This window comes from Lemur catta, chromosome 1, assembly GCF_020740605.2.
Source record: "Lemur catta isolate mLemCat1 chromosome 1, mLemCat1.pri, whole genome shotgun sequence".
In the NCBI taxonomy this organism is placed as follows: domain Eukaryota; kingdom Metazoa; phylum Chordata; class Mammalia; order Primates; family Lemuridae; genus Lemur; species Lemur catta.
In genome coordinates this window covers 262,419,862-262,437,222 of record NC_059128.1, presented here as the reverse complement: position 1 = coordinate 262,437,222, position 17,361 = coordinate 262,419,862, and the positions used below count along the sequence as shown (strand labels likewise).

General features: G+C 31.9%; 1 protein-coding gene across 1 annotated transcript in view; it reads left to right on the top strand.

Moving 5' to 3' along the window:
• The window catches only part of TMPRSS15 (transmembrane serine protease 15), a 138,461-nt gene that overhangs the window by 50,544 nt on the left and 70,556 nt on the right, over positions 1–17,361 (top strand). The window contains exons 6-8 of the mRNA XM_045568726.1: positions 1,215–1,346; positions 7,581–7,686; positions 13,732–13,838. Of these exons, the coding sequence (XP_045424682.1) occupies positions 1,215–1,346; positions 7,581–7,686; positions 13,732–13,838 (345 nt within the window). The remainder of the gene's footprint in view (positions 1–1,214; positions 1,347–7,580; positions 7,687–13,731; positions 13,839–17,361) is intronic.

Below are 17,361 nucleotides of genomic sequence, written 5' to 3'. Positions count from 1 at the left end.
ATTTTTATTATCGTAAATGAGTGTATTCTGTCTTTTTGGAATGACTCTGATCTTTGTTCTGTCCTATTTTAGATGTTAGATATTTCATGAATTTCCCCATGGTTTATATCCATTTTAATTAGAGCTAGTTACAAAAGTTTAATTTAGTTGTATATATACCTGGAAACCCTGCCTATAAATGTTTCTAATTAAGTATTATCTTAGTAGACCCATGCACTTTTATTTTCCCAGTTAATTTTACGTAGCATAAGGAGAAATTTCAGAATTTCATATTTTTCAATCCCAGCAGATGGCAGTACAGTGCTGGCTTTAAGATTAAGAAACTAACAAAGAAAAAATGCTATTGATTTAAAGATTTCAAAACTTTAAACTATCATTCTTATTCTAGTCAGAGACAAAGATATTCAAATTTTCACATTGGTCTGAAAAATAAAAACATATTTTTTTCTTGTGGGCATATAAGAATATGTCTTATTTTTAGAATTGCACTTAAATTTTCCAAGTTAATTTGGAATTAAAATGTGTTTCTTGGTACCTACTTAGGTATGTGGAAGTGGGGTAGATGAAGGATAAGACAGGCTGGGAGGTACGAATTGATCAGATCCGGATCAGAGTGGAGCCTTGCAGGGTATGTTTGCATCCTACCCACTGAGAATCTCTGACCAAGGAACAAAGAGATATTGAGCAGAAATAGCCGTTGGGTTTCTTTACTGCTCAATGTTGTAATACTCCAGGAATTTTAAGTGTTTTGTCTTACTCTAAAAATGGCTGTTGTTGATAAATTTTACTCTGTAGAATGCAAACTTTGACTTAAGCCACCATATTTTCAAATAATAAGTTTCTGAGTAAATGCCTACTAGATGCTACAGATAATGCAATAAATTTTCCACTGAAATGGCCCACATAACACAACACCACTGTGAGGTGTAAATACTAAGGATTAAATGTCCAAACCATGATATTAATTACCAAGGTTAAAATCAACAAAGTAAACATTCTTATCCAACAACTATGAAAAAACATTTTTTTCAAAATTTAAAATTCTGCATTTTTACAAATGATTGATTCATCAAATGAAATAAATATTTATGTTGGGAATTGAAGTATATACTTATAAGTAAGTACCTCAATGACAAAACAAAAACATAATAAATATCCAAACATTGTTCATCTCTCACCCATTGGAAATTAAAGAATTTCAATTTTTTTTTAAGGAAATGTCTCAATAGAGTGCCTGCCTGGTTTAAGGCCTTGTGCTGATGCTTTAGAGTGTATAGCAATTGATTTATTTTGTGATGGAGAGTTAAACTGTCCAGATGGTTCTGATGAAGACAACACAATTTGTGGTAAGTTCATCCCCCTACTTCTTTCCCCCATTCCTTTCCCTTCTCCCTCACTGTACACACACACACAAACAAAAAACAAAAGAATCCTCTTAGATGCCTGAAACTGGTGAAGAATGAGCTACTCCAGTAGCCATTTTATAATCTAATGTTAATACAAAATATTTGAAAAGTTGTATTAATATTTTCCTAAACTTTATATATTAACATTAAACATATTAATTAAACAGTATTCCATTTGGTGACTATGAAAAGGATGCTGTGCTTAGCAATGTCTGCTACGAATGTGAGGAAAGAGTGCAATATTTTTCATCCCTTCTCTATATTAAACTATTATGAATTTGATTTCTTACATATACATTCTCACTTCTTCCTAATGGTTTTTCATGTTTTTTTCACCATTATAGCAGCCTTTTGTTTGTTTGTTTGTTTGTTTGTTTTGCTATTTCAACAGCTAACTCAATGAGCACCATTTTTAAATTTTGATTGTTGCTTTTATCCACCTTTTGTAGTTCTGTGAATAATGGAAACCAGTTACAAATAGGAACTTAATGTCTCATGGGTAAAACATCTGTGTTTTATTTGTATATTTTGGCATCTTTTTTGAGTGCTAATAACAATGTTATTTTATTTTTATTATTGTTATTTGACACTTAAGCACTTACTATACACTGAGCATGGTTCTAAGTGAATTAAACATGTTTACTCTTTGGCTTATTTCTTCATTTAGTAGTTGGATTCCATTTAGAAAATGTCACTAGAAAGTAGCATCCAAATGGGTAATTTATTGTTGTATGTAACATATCTAAGAATATTACCAGGTAGAACCAAAGTAGTCCCCCCTTATCAGTGGTTTACACAGTTTCAGTTATATGTGATCAACTGAGAGCCAAAGATATTAAATGGAAAATCCCAGAAATAAACAATTCATAAGTTTTAAATTGTACATTGTTCTCAATATTGTTATGTTTGTTCTATTTTATTATTAGTTACTGTTGCTAATGTCATACTGTGCCTAATTTATAAGTTAAACTTTACTATAGGTATGTATGCATAGGAAAAAAGTATATATAAGGTTTAATGCTATCCATGGTTTCAGGCATCCACTGAGGGTCAGGGCAGGTAACCCTGTTGATACGGGTGGACTACAGATGAATTTGGATAAATCTAATCTACAGTTTGTTTTTGAAAAATTAAACAAAAAGCATGAATTGTACATTTTTTGGTATGTTTAATAATCAGTTTTAACTACATACAACTAGTTCCTGAAGTGTGTTAAAGACTACTTACTATTTGCTACATTTTGCTTTTCTATTATTTATTATACTTTTCTCATCTTGCTTGATATTAATTGAAGATGAATGTTCCAATAAGGACCAAAGTTTAAAAAATTACTTATCCACTGGGTACATACTTTAAAAGATAGACAGTTGGTCTGTTTCCCAGGACCAACTCAACAAAAGGCAACAGTACTACAGAGACTTCCACTAAGCAATCCCAATTCAAATGTTCTTGGATAGAATTCAAACCTTTAAAGTTTAACTACATACTTTGAAGTGCACTCAGAACATATTGGAAGAAAGTGCAGGCTATAGAATATTTTTTAATCTATTTTATATAACTAAGTTACTCAAAGAAGAAGAAAGCAACCTTCATTTTTTGCTGTGTTGTTCAGGCATTTTCCACAACCTTTTCAGGAAGAATATGATACAAGTCTGCCATCATGAGGTAGCAAAGGTGATGTTGATTTCTATTTCAAAAATAACAGTGTATGTCAAGTAAGATGCATGGCTTTAAGCCTATATAATGATGATCAATAACCTTAAATAGGGAAAAAGGCATTAATAATGTATTAGATTAATTAAATAATCAGAAAATCCACCACACCTATTATTTAGTCCCTACCCTCAAGAAGTTTATAATTTTCATGTTAAACTAAGAAAGTGCATATCAAAAAATAACCATAGGAGTATCATCGAAGTGTTACAATTTGTACTAAAATAAGTTTTCAGGCCATGAATTATTTTTCTAAGCAGTATAAAATCATTAGATGAACCTCAGTATTAGAACTGAATTAATTATCTAAATTCCTCTAAAGACATAATCAAACTGCGTTATTACTTCTCAGTATCATGATGGTTTTGTTTTTACTGAACCTTAGTAACAACCTGCCTTCCATGTTACTAACTCTCTTAAGCAGATTTTCCATTTTCTTGATTCTTTTATTTGTAATTTAAAATTAGTATTATATTTATTTTGGTAGATAAATTTAAATCATTGTGGAATAAGGTAGTGGAAGAATCAATCAATTAATCTACCGTTATCCAGTGAGAATCAAAAATCTAAGTTTTCTTATTCATTTTAACCATTGATGATGGTGAGCCCAAAATCCTAGCGGACTCCAGCACCAACTCAAACTTCCAGAGCATCATTTCCACCTGAAAGCTCTTTTCCATCAATCTGCATTCACAGAAAAATTCTTGAAATTAATTTAAGAGAATTTTCTCTATATGAAATTAACCTTTGCTCTCACTCTTATTTATTTATTTTTTTGCTCCAGCTGTGAGCTCTAATTCTAGTTTGTGTTATTAATAGAATCACATTAATGTTGACTTACGCAGCTTCCTCTTTTAGTCTTTAGTTATTTAGGTTGACACGACTTACAGCTGACTATAGCTGAACCAAGATTTCTTTAAATTGTTTTTCTCTTCTGATTAGAATTGCATCAGCAAGAAAGTTCACTTTTTAGCTGACCTATGAGAAGGAAAGATACTGACTCATAGCCCTTAGACCAATGCTCAGGATTATTTGGAAGTTGGCAAATGTCCTCACAGTTTGCATGCCTCATATGTATGTGCATAATAGACCTTGGTGGAGATCATGTTTGATCTATGTATGCTGGAGAATGCCCTGAGCAAAACAAAATTACTAAATATTGAGCCAGCAGGGGGAGCTCTCAGCAGGTCCTAACTGCATACCTTTATACATCCCATCCCACTATGGGCAACATTTCTGACAGTGCAATAGAATGGCTGATATTATTGGACGAGCTCATTTATCTCACTCTCAAAATGTTTTCTCCGATGCTGCACTGAAACAATTGTGCAGTCTAAAAAGTCATGATCCTAAACATCCAGCAATCCCACTCATCTATGGGTTTACCACTTTTTTTTTTCTTGAAAGCCTATCCTGCCTCATTGTCATATATAAAATTAGATTCTCCAGAAACATTTTGAAATTAAATGAAAGAATATATAAGGATTATCTTTGCACAAGTCTATACCTAGAAATTATATTTTAGCATTCTGAACTTTGTTAATAGAAGTAGTTTAATACTATTGTAATTTTATTTTAAATACATTTAGGAATATTCTTCCTCTTTGCTTATATGCAGGAATTTACCAAAGCCATTTGGAGCAGAATTTTGACCTGTAGATTATCCATTCACACTAAAACTTAGCAACTTTATAGAAAATTGGACAGGCAAAATTATCATATTCTTTAGGATAGGCTAAGTATTATGATAAATAATCTTAGGAATTTATCACCTTTATCACAGTCCAAGAAAGATAACAAGAGGCTGCATCATCTTTGTTGGCCATACTCTTTGCCCCCAGAGTCCTCCACTGGATTTTTTTACAACCCGCTGACAGACAAGGGAATAATGTTACAGAAGATCCTCCTAGAAACCACATTTGGAAATTAACACAGTCGATTCCACGATAGTTTATTGGCCAACTCAGTCATATGACCTCATCTGACTGCAAAGGATTTGGGGAAGTGTAGTTTAGTTATGTGCCTATGAAGGAACCACAACAGAATTCATCAAACCAGAGCCATCTTTGACACTGGAAACATAACTCAGCCTTTTGGAAAATTATGAATCCTGTTGAGCAAATCTACTAATACTTTTCCCAAAAAACATGTAGTGAATGGATGTGAAAAATCACTAAAAATTTTACCAGTTTTGCGAATAGATTTTACAAAGTCTTAAACTGGTCTTGTTTTGTTCCCTTTTTGATCCTATCCTTTTTTTCTTTTTTGCTTCTTCCTATTTGTTGTGGAATGCTATTGCAAACGTAACTTATATCCTGCTTTTGAGAACAGCGGAAAAGATGGAATTCTTTTTTTAAAATTTTCCTACTTCTTTCATTTATGCTTTCCACCTTGCTTTTCAGCTCAAAGAGTGGGTGATGTCATTATGATAGCTCTGTATATTATGATATTAGGCAATATAACACAGTATGTTCTGGAATAAGACTGCTTGACTTTGCATTGTTGCTTATAAGGAAGAAGGCCTTACGCTAGCTACTTATCTCCTCTATGCCTCAGTTTCCCCACCAATAACTTCATAGGATTGTTATGAAGATTATGTTGAATACATGTATAATGACTTCAGAACAATAGCAAGCACATAACAAACACTCCATAAATATTAGCAACTTTATTTTAAGGTTGGCAGGGTAGAATGATCTACTTCATTGGTTCCCAAGTATCTTAATTTAAATATAAACTATCTAGAATAGCAGTGGACTTTACTGCACTGCCTATAATCTTTGAATCCATGTTGTTTCTTGGGAAATTGTGATTAAAAGGCTCTCTATACAACATAAAATACAAGCAAACATTTTTTGTTTTAATGGTCATTGAAGCTAAGGCATTAATTGTCTCATTTGTTTATCATGGTTTGCAGTGGGCAGAGAGTTGAGGGTGAGAAAAGAGATTTACAATTAGAAAATTATTTAGCATTGCATTAAAAAGTCACATGTTTTACTACTTATCTTCAAATCATGACAAATTAGACTTAATTTTTCTTGTTTGCTGCCCTAATTATTATATATAAGGATGTTCAGTTCTCTCAACAAGCCACAATTTTCTCCATTTCCTTTCCTGTGGTCTTTGCTGGACTGTTCAGAATTTAATCCTTGCTTCTTGGGTTATTATCTTTTCTGTTCTTAGTTTATTCTTTCTTTCCTTTCTTCTTTTCTTTGGTCTCCTACTGGTAATCAGATTATCATGTCATAAGCAAATACAAATGTTCTTAAAAAGACTTTGAATCTTAAAATTAACTTACCAAAGTAAATGTTTATGCTTTTTAAAAAATATACCAAAAATAGCAAAACCAAATCAAAGACATGGTATTTTTTTCCAGGATTTCTATGTGCTATTTTTTCAATTCATTTCTTTTTATTCACATAAAATATTTTATGTCATATAGCAGCTTGTATTGTATAATTTGATAGAATTGCTATATAATATTACAATGAAATTTTTGATACCTCAATGTAGGATTAGCTTATTCTAGCATGCAGATTCCCAAAGTGAAAATTACTGTTGATATATTTTATTGATTTTTCTACCTGCTATCAATGCTTCTGGCATATGAGAAATCTCCAATCTACAAAGAGAAAAAGAGCACATTCTAGGAGTCGTAAGTCTAGAACAGGGTGTCAACAGAACTAAGTAAGTATAAAGAAAATAATGTAATAAAACTAAAAATTGCAAAAATAAAAAATTAGCATATACTATACATAACAAGTACATGAGGTAAACAAAAAAGTTGTAAAGTATGGCCCCTGATTCATGCCTTCAAGAAGATTTTAATCTAGTTGGAAATGATTCAGATATACATTAAAGACAACTGATAATGCATGACATGAAGAAGAGGTTCATTAAATAAATGTGTCACAAGAACTAAAAGAGGAAAATGAACAATCATGGAAAGCAAAAGTTATAATCAAGAATATTGATGCAAAATATCGAGCTTGGTAGTAAGTCTATTCAAAAGGAGCAAGAGTGATGAAGTTTAAAAGATGGGTGAAAAGATTCGCTGGATGGAATGATCTAGCGCTATCATTTGCCTGGCCTTATTCTAATAGCACTTTGTACATGTATTTGAAATTCACCTAATCCCAATTTAATGAGGAAAATAGGACAAAAAATCAGTTATTGTATTCACATATGTATTTGTTTCCTTACAAATGTGGAAGAATACACTTAAGTATGGGTGTTTAGAAATGGAATGCTTTTCTAAAGTACTCCATGATGGGATGTGTAAGACTATTTAAAAATACCTAATAGATTTCTGAAATGAGATTTGATTAACTCCCATTTGGTTATTTTAGTTTTGTAAAATAGCCTTGTACAGATTCTGTCATGAGTGTTCTGTGAAATGTTTGTTAGCTAATTTGGATTCCAAGATTGTTTTGTGTAATATTAATTGTCATCTTTTTGCAGCCACAGCTTGTGATGGAAGATTTTTGTTGACTGGATCATCTGGGTCTTTCCAGGCTGCCCAATATCCAGAGCCTTCCAACCCGACTGTTTGCCAGTGGATCATAAGGTAATATGTCATCTTCTATTTTCTGTTCTTCAGTCATAAAGTCTTTTTCTGATGCAATGTCTTATCGCTTTTAGCAGTATTTTTTTAACAATTATTGTTTTCATTAGCTACAAAGCAACCGACAAACTGTTTAAAAAGATTCTCTCTTGTTCTTAACCTTTCAAAAAGATATTCTGTCCTATGAACAATACTGTTTAATAAATGAGGCCATCTCATTAGTCTCTGAAGCAAGTTTTTTCCCCCATGGCTAGCACAAATAATGTGCTCCGGAGGCAGATAGCACACATGCATGCTGTGTATCACAAGAAATGGAATTTCATATGACCAACATCTGTCTGCAGGATAGTTCCTTTCTCATTATGCCAGCAACTGTATGAAAATCTCCAATGGCATGATTTAGATACAGCAGATTAAGAGCAGGGAATATCCTCTATACACATCCTTTTTGCTGTATCTTGAGTGATGTTTGGATAAGTTGCTATATATTTCACCTCCAAGCTCTTAATTCGATTGACCAATCCAGTCATGATAATGATCAAAATAATAAGGCTGCTGATAGCTGATCTACTTTAATGCTAACTTAAACATATTTCACAGGCAAAAAATACCTAAAGTTCCTCTTGGATATTCCAAAAAGAAAAAAAAAACATTTTCAAATAAGCATCAGGGAAACAGAAATAAATTCATTAAAATTTAAAAAAAAACAATGGGAGTTCTCATAGTCTTAAGTATGTTAACATGCAATCTAAATTTCCAACAAACCTTTCTGACTATTTCCCCCACAAAGCATGCAGAATAAGTGTTCCATGGAATTCACTTTGAAAAATTATATTCTGGTTCATTTCTCTTAACAGCTGTATGGGATATGGGTTCCCAATCTGACCTACAGTATGATCATTTTAATCATTATCATGACTCACTAGAAAACTAGGGGAATTGGTATAATAGCTGATTAAAGAAGGGTAAAAGGCAGAGCCTCGGGTTCTTGCCAAACATCATAGGAAATGGGCCCATAAATAATCACAAGGGTTGTTTTCCCATGTAGACATATCCCAGAGAGGAGATGTGAAGAAATAATTGTTTTACACACATTTACTCGTCATTATTCAAGGAAAGACGAATATCCTGTTTCCTTTAAATAATTTCTATTTGGAATGCAGCCCCTAGAAAGATATGTGATATAGCTAAGAGCACAGTTTCCTTTGTTTCAAACTCTAGACAGCATGCTATTTGTGTGCCAAAAATAAAAAAAAAAAATTATGTATTTAAAGTGGTAACTCTAAGTAATTCTTGCCAATTGAAAAATTAACCAAGTTGGAGGAGGTTTCCACTCTACATATATAAGATATATATATATATGTGTATATATATATACACACACACACATAAAATATATGAGAGATATATACACACATGTATATATAAAATCATATCAAATTTTAAAAGAAGCATTTATAATTTTAGCATTGTTCATAAGGAAAATAAAGATAATTCTATATTTTAAATGTCAGTAGACAGCCTTAGAAAATCTTAGATTACTTTTACTGAAAATGAAAATATATAAGCATAACTAATCTGCATCCTTGGGTACACAATGATTTTTTCATGTAATCTTTGGATATTAATACCAAACAAAAATAATTTAATTGTTAAATCTACTTCTTAATAAAGATAGGTCAACTTTAGACAGTTTATAAGCAGAATGAACAATAAATTTTTGCTATAATGATAACATTTATGCAGTAATAATCCTATATTAATTAAGAACTTTATGGCCTTCTTCTTTTTATTTCCTTTCCGTTGCTTAATTTTTAAAACTGTTTTAAGAATTTCACCATTGGTGTAGGGATGAATTTAAAAATGTGTGAAAAATCTAAAATATTACCCTAAAACACATATTGTACTTCATAATGAAACTGTGATTTAATTAATCACGAATCTATTTTTCTTCTCAAAACTGATTAATATATTAAAGACACTTTGTACTATATAGTTTTTTTCCTCAATAGTGATCAAAAAGGGGATAAAGAATGTTTTTTCTCCAAACTTGAAAGAATAATTAAACAGTGGAGAAATGTTTAGGATTCAATTAAACTATTTTGGACTGGAAGAGCCCAGACTTGGAATTACAGTAAGACCACATTTAGCATACAGCCAACGAATGGTTAAGAATGTAGATACTTAAGACAATCTGTGTGGATTCAAATCTAGCTTCTCTTGATTCAAGTTATGTGATCACAGGCAAATAAATTCACCACTTTACCTCAAATTTCTGCATCTATAGAGTTCAACATTTCTAAGTACTGTGATCAAAGTCATTATTAAATATGATAATGAATGTAAAATAACCACATATTAAGTGCTCAATAAAATTTAATATAAATATATGAAAAGATTAGTTAACAATACAATATAAAATGTATAAACTAAATTTACAAAAGTACCCATCCCTTCAAAAAATCAGAAAAATGTCAAATATTATGTAAACATATGATTATATTTTCAAATTAATCTTACTTTTATAAATGTCTGTGGTTTATTGCAAGTCAGTTGGCTTTTGTGACTCAGAATAAAGCGGAAAACCATATGTACTTTTTCTCTCCTCTACTTCCAATTTTTTTGAGAAAGCAAAGGACCCTTGAATACAAAGGCTCCTAGGGAGCTTCTCTTGCATTCATTCCTTAGTTTCACAGCTTGAAAACAACATCAGATTAAGAATAAATCATTATATTCTTGCTTACAGATACCAAAACATTAATTAAAAGAGCAGAAATCATCCCTGAAGTCTGCTTCATTTCTTCTGCTTCTGTCTTCTTCAGCTTTGACTCTGATTCCCCGCAGATCGCACCAGCAGGCTCACTCCACCTGTCCCTGAACTGAACTAACAGAGGCAGAACTTAAATAAACAACAGCCATATCTTTGCTTTCTTTTTCTCTGTCTGGGCTGAAAAGATCTGCTGATCCTTCACCTTGGTCTCCTTACCTCTCTGCCAACCTGCTGTGGTTTCTGAACACAGCAAAGAGAAGCCATGAGTGTACCATCCCTGCATCTACCTATTTTAATCCAATGGCCCTCAAACCTAAGAGCTCATCACAGTCACTCCTGAAGTTTTTCAGAATAGACATCCCAGAATCTACTCCAGAACTGCTGAATCAGATACTCAAAGCTGAGGTCCGTATGTTGGTATTTTTAAAAAATAACCTACCACTGTTCTAAATTCACCTCCCTGGAAGCAAACATTGGACACGTCCAAATATTTGGATTTCTGCTTAGGTATCTTTAACTTCTGCCCTTATATTATAGTAGCTGCCATTTCACTATCACCAACCCCAATATTGAAGACTAAACTCCAGCCCTGAACTCCAGTCCCCTAACCAGAATTATAATATAGTCTATGCCAAATGAGGGTCTTGCCACAAATGGACATCTCCCAACAATAAACTTTAGACTCTCAAAAATTAACTAACTTTGTGAAAAATGTCCTCAATTGCCTGATTGGCCATGTTACTACTGATGGCATACCTAAAAACTAAGATTGTGATGCCATTGGCCGGTAGGCCTTGTTCATCCAGCATATTCCAACGTGAGGCTCTAAGGCCAGGTCATATCTAAAGACTCCTGTTTGGCCTTGAAAACTAGATCGCTAGTTTCATCAGCCTTTTCATCCTCTCTCCTGGTTCCCTCTGCGTATAATTCATCCAACCTCATGCCCAAGCAAGCTTAAACATTATCATCTACACTTTTATTTTTCTTTCAGTCCTCTTCCCTTCTGAGGAGTTCAGAGGAACTTTCTACTTCCTAAGCACTCTGAAGAATTATTTACATTTCTGATTCTAACACTTCAGTGAAACAGTGGAGTTGAATATAGAGGCTTTCCTATGCTCCCTTTCCCCAAAACTGTTGTCTGAAAATGAAAATCCTATATTTAATTATCAAATTAAAACTTTAGGATCAACCTGTCATACTTTTCCTCCTATGCTCTTATCCTAGCAGCTAGATATTATTTTAACACCAACAAGCATGTACTAGTTTCTACAAAGCATTGGATAATACAAGGATAAATAAATTAATCCTTGTCATTAAGTCATACAAAGTCTGATAGGCAAGACAATTAAGTGTGTAACTGACAATTGTAGAATACAATAGTTGTCACATTAATGGTATGGACAATGTACATGAATTGGGAGACTTAGTATTATTAAAATGGATATACTTCCCAAAGCAATGTACAGATTCAATGAAATCTCAATCAAAATATCAATGGCATTTTTTACAAAACTGGAAAATAATCCTAAAATTTGTATGGAACCAAACAAAACCTGAATATCCAAAACAATCTTTAAAAAAAAAAACAAAACTAGAGGCCTCACACTTCCTGATTTCAAAACTTGTTATAAAGCTATAGCAATCAAAACAATAATGTACTAGCATAAAGACAAATACACAGACCAACAAACAGAATAGAAAGCCCAGAAATAAACCCTTACATATATGGTCAAATGATCTTCAGTGAGGGTGCCAAAACAACCCAATAGGGAAAGGATAATCTTTTCAACAAATGGTATTGGGAAGATCTGAAGTCCACATGCAAAAGAATGAAACTGGACCCTTATTTTACACCATAAACAAAACCAATTCAAAATGGACTAAACACTTAAATGCAAGACCTAAAATCATAAAACTCCTAGAAGAAAATAGTGGAGAAAAACTTCTTTTTAAAAATTTTTAATATTATAAATATTTGTTTTTAATTATTATGGGTATATCTGATGTTTTGATATAGGGATACAATGTGAATTAATCAAATTAGAGTAATTGGAATATCCATCACCTCGAGCATTTAGTATTTCTTTGTGTTAGGAAAATCCCAATACCAATCTTTTAGTTATTATAAAATATACCCTAACTTATGGTTGTTTACAGTCATTTTGTTGTGCTATCAAATATCATTCATTCTATCTAATTAACTATATTTTTGCACAAATTAACCAGGCCCACTTCATTATGTCAAAGAAACAAGCTTCTGTGCAGCAAAGGAAACAGTCACAGAGTCAAAATGCAATCTACCCCATTGGGGAAAATATTTGTAAATCATATAACTGATAAGGAATTAATGTCTAAAATATTTAAAGAACTTCTACAACTCTATAGTAAAAAAAAATTAAGTAACCCAATTAAAATGGTCAATGGACTTTAATTAACATTTACCTTAAAGACATACAAAGACTCAACATCACTATTCACCAAGGGAATACAAATGAAAACCATGATGAAATATCACCTCACACCCATTAGGATGGCCACTACCAACAACATAAAACAAAAAAACAGAAAATAACAAGTGTTGGCAAGAATGTGGAAAAATTGGAGCCCTTGTGCACTCTTTGCAGGAATGTAAAATGGTGCAACCACTATGGGAAAGAGTATGCAGTTTCCTCAAGAAGTTAAAAATAGAATTACCATATACTCTAGCAATCCTAATTCTGGGTATTGATGTCAAAGAGATATCTGCACTTCCATGTTCATTTCAGCATTATTCACAAAAGCCAAAAGGTGGAAAGAACCTGATTTCTATCAACAGATGAATTGGTAAAGGAAATGTGATATATACATAAAATAGAATACTATTTATAGATAAAAAGAAGGAAATTCTATACATGGTACAACATGGGTGAACACTGAGGGCATTTTGCCAAGTGAAATAAGCTGGTCACAGAAAGGTAAATACTGTTTGGCTTTACTTAAAAGAAGCATCTAAAGTAGTCACAGCCATAGAAAGGGAAGTAGAATAGTGGTCCAGGAGCTGGGAGAAATAAACAGTGGGGAGTTGTTGTTTGATGGTTATAGAGTTTCAGTTCCAGATAGCTGCCGTACAACATTGTGTTCATAGTTAATTATACTGTGCAATACACTTAAAAGTTTGTTAAGAATGTAAATATGTGGTTTTTACCACAACAAAATAAAATACATACAAAGTCTAGAATGTATTAAGAATTATGACAACTGTTGAGTGACCATAATCTATTTTTTTACTTTTAATTTAGTGTAAACCAAGGACTTTCCATTGAACTGAACTTCAGTTTTCTTAATGTGTATAATCCAGATTTATTAAGTATTTATGAAGGTGTAGGATCAAGCAAAATTTTGAGAGGTAAGTTAAAACAAATATACAATCCACTATTGAAATGAAAAATATGGAGAACTTTTTGGAGTGATATGTTTCCTTTTTTATTTAGAACTAAATATGAACTTGAAATTTATATCACCGAAGGGGAAAAAAATAGCAAAACTGGTCCTCATTATAAAAATTAGAAAATTAGTGCTCTATGTGGTCGTCTCCATAATAAAATAGTTACTATTTCACATGGTCGTTTTCTAAGTGATGTCTTAAAAAATCATGTGAAGATTGCCAAAGAAATATAATTATATATTGGGTTACCATGTGTTGTTGAAATGTTACTGCCTGTTAAGCAAAATTCAGACAAGCCCTGAAAATTACTATTCTATTTTTCTCACACACCGTGTAGATTGTAAACTCACAGAGTCTCAGCTCTTTTTTTTTTTAGTGTGCGCTTGGCTCCTCAGTCTCTTGCAGGACTAATATTAATAAAATGGGTAAAACAGTGTCTAGCACACGTGGTAGGCTCAGTAAATGGTAGGTTTGGATGATATTGTTACGACACGACCATCTATCATTAATACACGGACACTGAGGGAAGCTGAGGAAAGGACAGGACATGCGCTAATAATATATATCTGCCCCCCCCCACTTTGTTCAGTCTGGCCCCAAAATGCACAAAACTCTTCATGGCAGCCAGTGAAAGTAGGGACAAAATTCCAGGAAGAAATAAAATGAGGATGAAGAAGAAAATGTAGAAATGGAACCTAGAGAATAATCAGTTTACTCACACATTGGAGAAATAGTCGTGTTGAGCTGAGATGAGGTTGCAAGTGACACCTGTGATTAAAGTTTATTTACTAACGGCATTTATTTTAATATTTCTGCCTTTCAAATTATATTGTGGGTAATGAAAATTGAGTTCTCTCTAATAAAAGTTTTGATTGATTTAATGATTTGATAAATATTTAAGTATATGCTAATAATATTTAATTTTTATTGGGTGCTATTGATATGACACTATGCTGAGTGATTTATGTGGATTTTCTTATTTAATATTTTTCAAAAAACCTGAAAAATATGTTTTAGAGTGAAATGAGTAAAGAATAAAATGAGGCTTATGATGTTCAATGACCACATGTTCACAGAGGTAGTGCTAGAGGCAGAAATCAAGTCCAAAATTCCATTTCTTCAAACAGAGTGAAATTATGCAATTATTCGTTGTGCTTTGAAATCCCAAGTACAAATATAATAATGAGTTATATATAAAACATATGAACTCATGGTAAGTCATATGTGGTTTAAATAAATTCACCAAGCATTTCATAATCTATTTTTGTAGTTGATAAATGCAGTTCCTTAAAATTATGAGCAACATAAATGTTTACATAGGTGGACAAATAAGCTAGTTCATATAAATATCTTCAATATAAATATGTTGCATTAATAAATTTTAGTATACATTGATCATTTGCAATGTGTAAAGCAGAGTTATCAGCATTTTTAACTCAATTAATGCTTTCCCAAATGTAGCTGCTATTGTAATCTCTACTATACAAATGATAAAATATAAATTCATAGAATTTAGTTGCCCAATAAGTGGTAGATGTAAGTTATCTTCATGTTCCATTACTCTTCAAATACCATGATTTGTCTAAACACTATTTTCACATGCTTAGATTATCAGTAATTCATAAATAAATTTTAGAATAATTAGGTTTAGTGGTGTGAATAATGCACAATTATATCAACAATGTAATAAGAAATTAAAAATCCAAGTAGAAAAACATCTATGAATATGTATTTAAATGATGACAGGCACTTGCTTAATTTTAAGATCTTTGAAATAAAAATCCATTTTAAAGTTTTGAAAATTAAATATTGAATTTTAACCTGAAAAAATGTGATAAAGAGTATTGGGTGTTAAATTTTAAAAATAAATTATTTTAGGAAAGCGAATAATAGTTTACCTCTAGCATCTAACACAGTGTTTAGTATATTGCAGAAACTCAATATTTGTTGATTTAAATTTATACTCACATGTTTATATTTCTTTCATATGTTGGTATAGTATGATGCTATATAGAGACAAGTAATATCTATCATGGCTTTTAAGTTGTTAATATTTTGTATTGAACTAATACTGATACTTTCATTCTCAATTCACAAGCCCAGCTTTTCGTAGATGTTTTAGCAAGTTCCTTTATGTGAGAGATGCTTACAAGATTTTTTTTCATTAAATTCCAGTTTAAAATATATATCTCAAATTCTGTTATTATTTTCATCATGTTGAAAATTTATAAATATTTCACTTAAATTAGGGAAAATAGGATTATCTAGAGAGACTATAAGGAAATAAAACCATCCAGTACCATAAAATAGTTGCCATATACTTGATTAGGGGTAAATCAGCATAAACAAATTTTAAAGGCATTTTTAAGTCATGAAAAATGTTGTGATGTGACTCTAACTGGTAAAAAGTGTCAAAGAAAGATGGACATTACATAAAGAAAGATAATATAGATTGCAATGGAGTCTTCAAATAATTATGGAAACTGAAGTGAATCAGAATAAAATTCCAGGAAAGTTAGTTCAAAATGTTTTCTTTAAATTTCAGTGATGAAAGTGCAATATTAAATTCAGTGGTGGTAGTAATTATCAATACTTGCAATGGAAAGGTTAGAAGATTGTGAGTAAGCTCCTTTAATGTTTTGTACAGGAAAATCTATAAAATGTTTTTATGCATCCTCAGAAAAAGACAACAAAAATAGCCTGGGTTAGCACACTGAAATTGGTTTTATGCCTAGCCCAGAAACGTGTTTCTAAGTGTGTAGGTATTATACCATTCTTTATATTGCAAGTGCTTAGCTGGTATCCATTTCCACAGGACTGCTGACTATATATCGCTAATATTGTAGCTTAACGTTGTGTAATGCCATGCTTTTAAAACTGAAGCACACAAAAGTATGCATAGGTGTAGCCAAAGCTTTGTAACAAGCATACTGAGTTTTCCTGAATTGTTGATTTATCCTACAACAAAAATAATCATATTGTGGATATGGAATTAAATAACATATACAAATATTTTTCAAGGTAAATCATTCACAATGAATTTTGTGCTTTTATTAAGACACTTGTGTATACTCAGAAGTATCCATTCATTCACTTCTGTTTAAAGAGGTACATTACGTGAAAAAGTTTAATAGGCACTAGTTTAAAGAGTCTCTGCTTCCAGAAGTTCTCAAATATTCCCCAATCATGGTGCCTGGCAAAATTAAGGATTCCTTCCTCAGTACCCGCATAGCATTTCCCCCGTATCTAATAATTTCACAGTTAATTTTTTTATAATTTGCCAATGTGAATGTTTCTAATATAGGAACCTGGTTATTTTTTTCTCCCTATCATCAGCCTTTGGACCCATAACAAATTAATAGTGGGTACTCAATAAAGTGTGTTGAATATATTAGACCTTCTTCATATCATAAAGGTGATATAGTAATGGCAGCATTTTTACTCTTATAAATTGGATAAAATAAACAGTTTTGAACTAGATCTG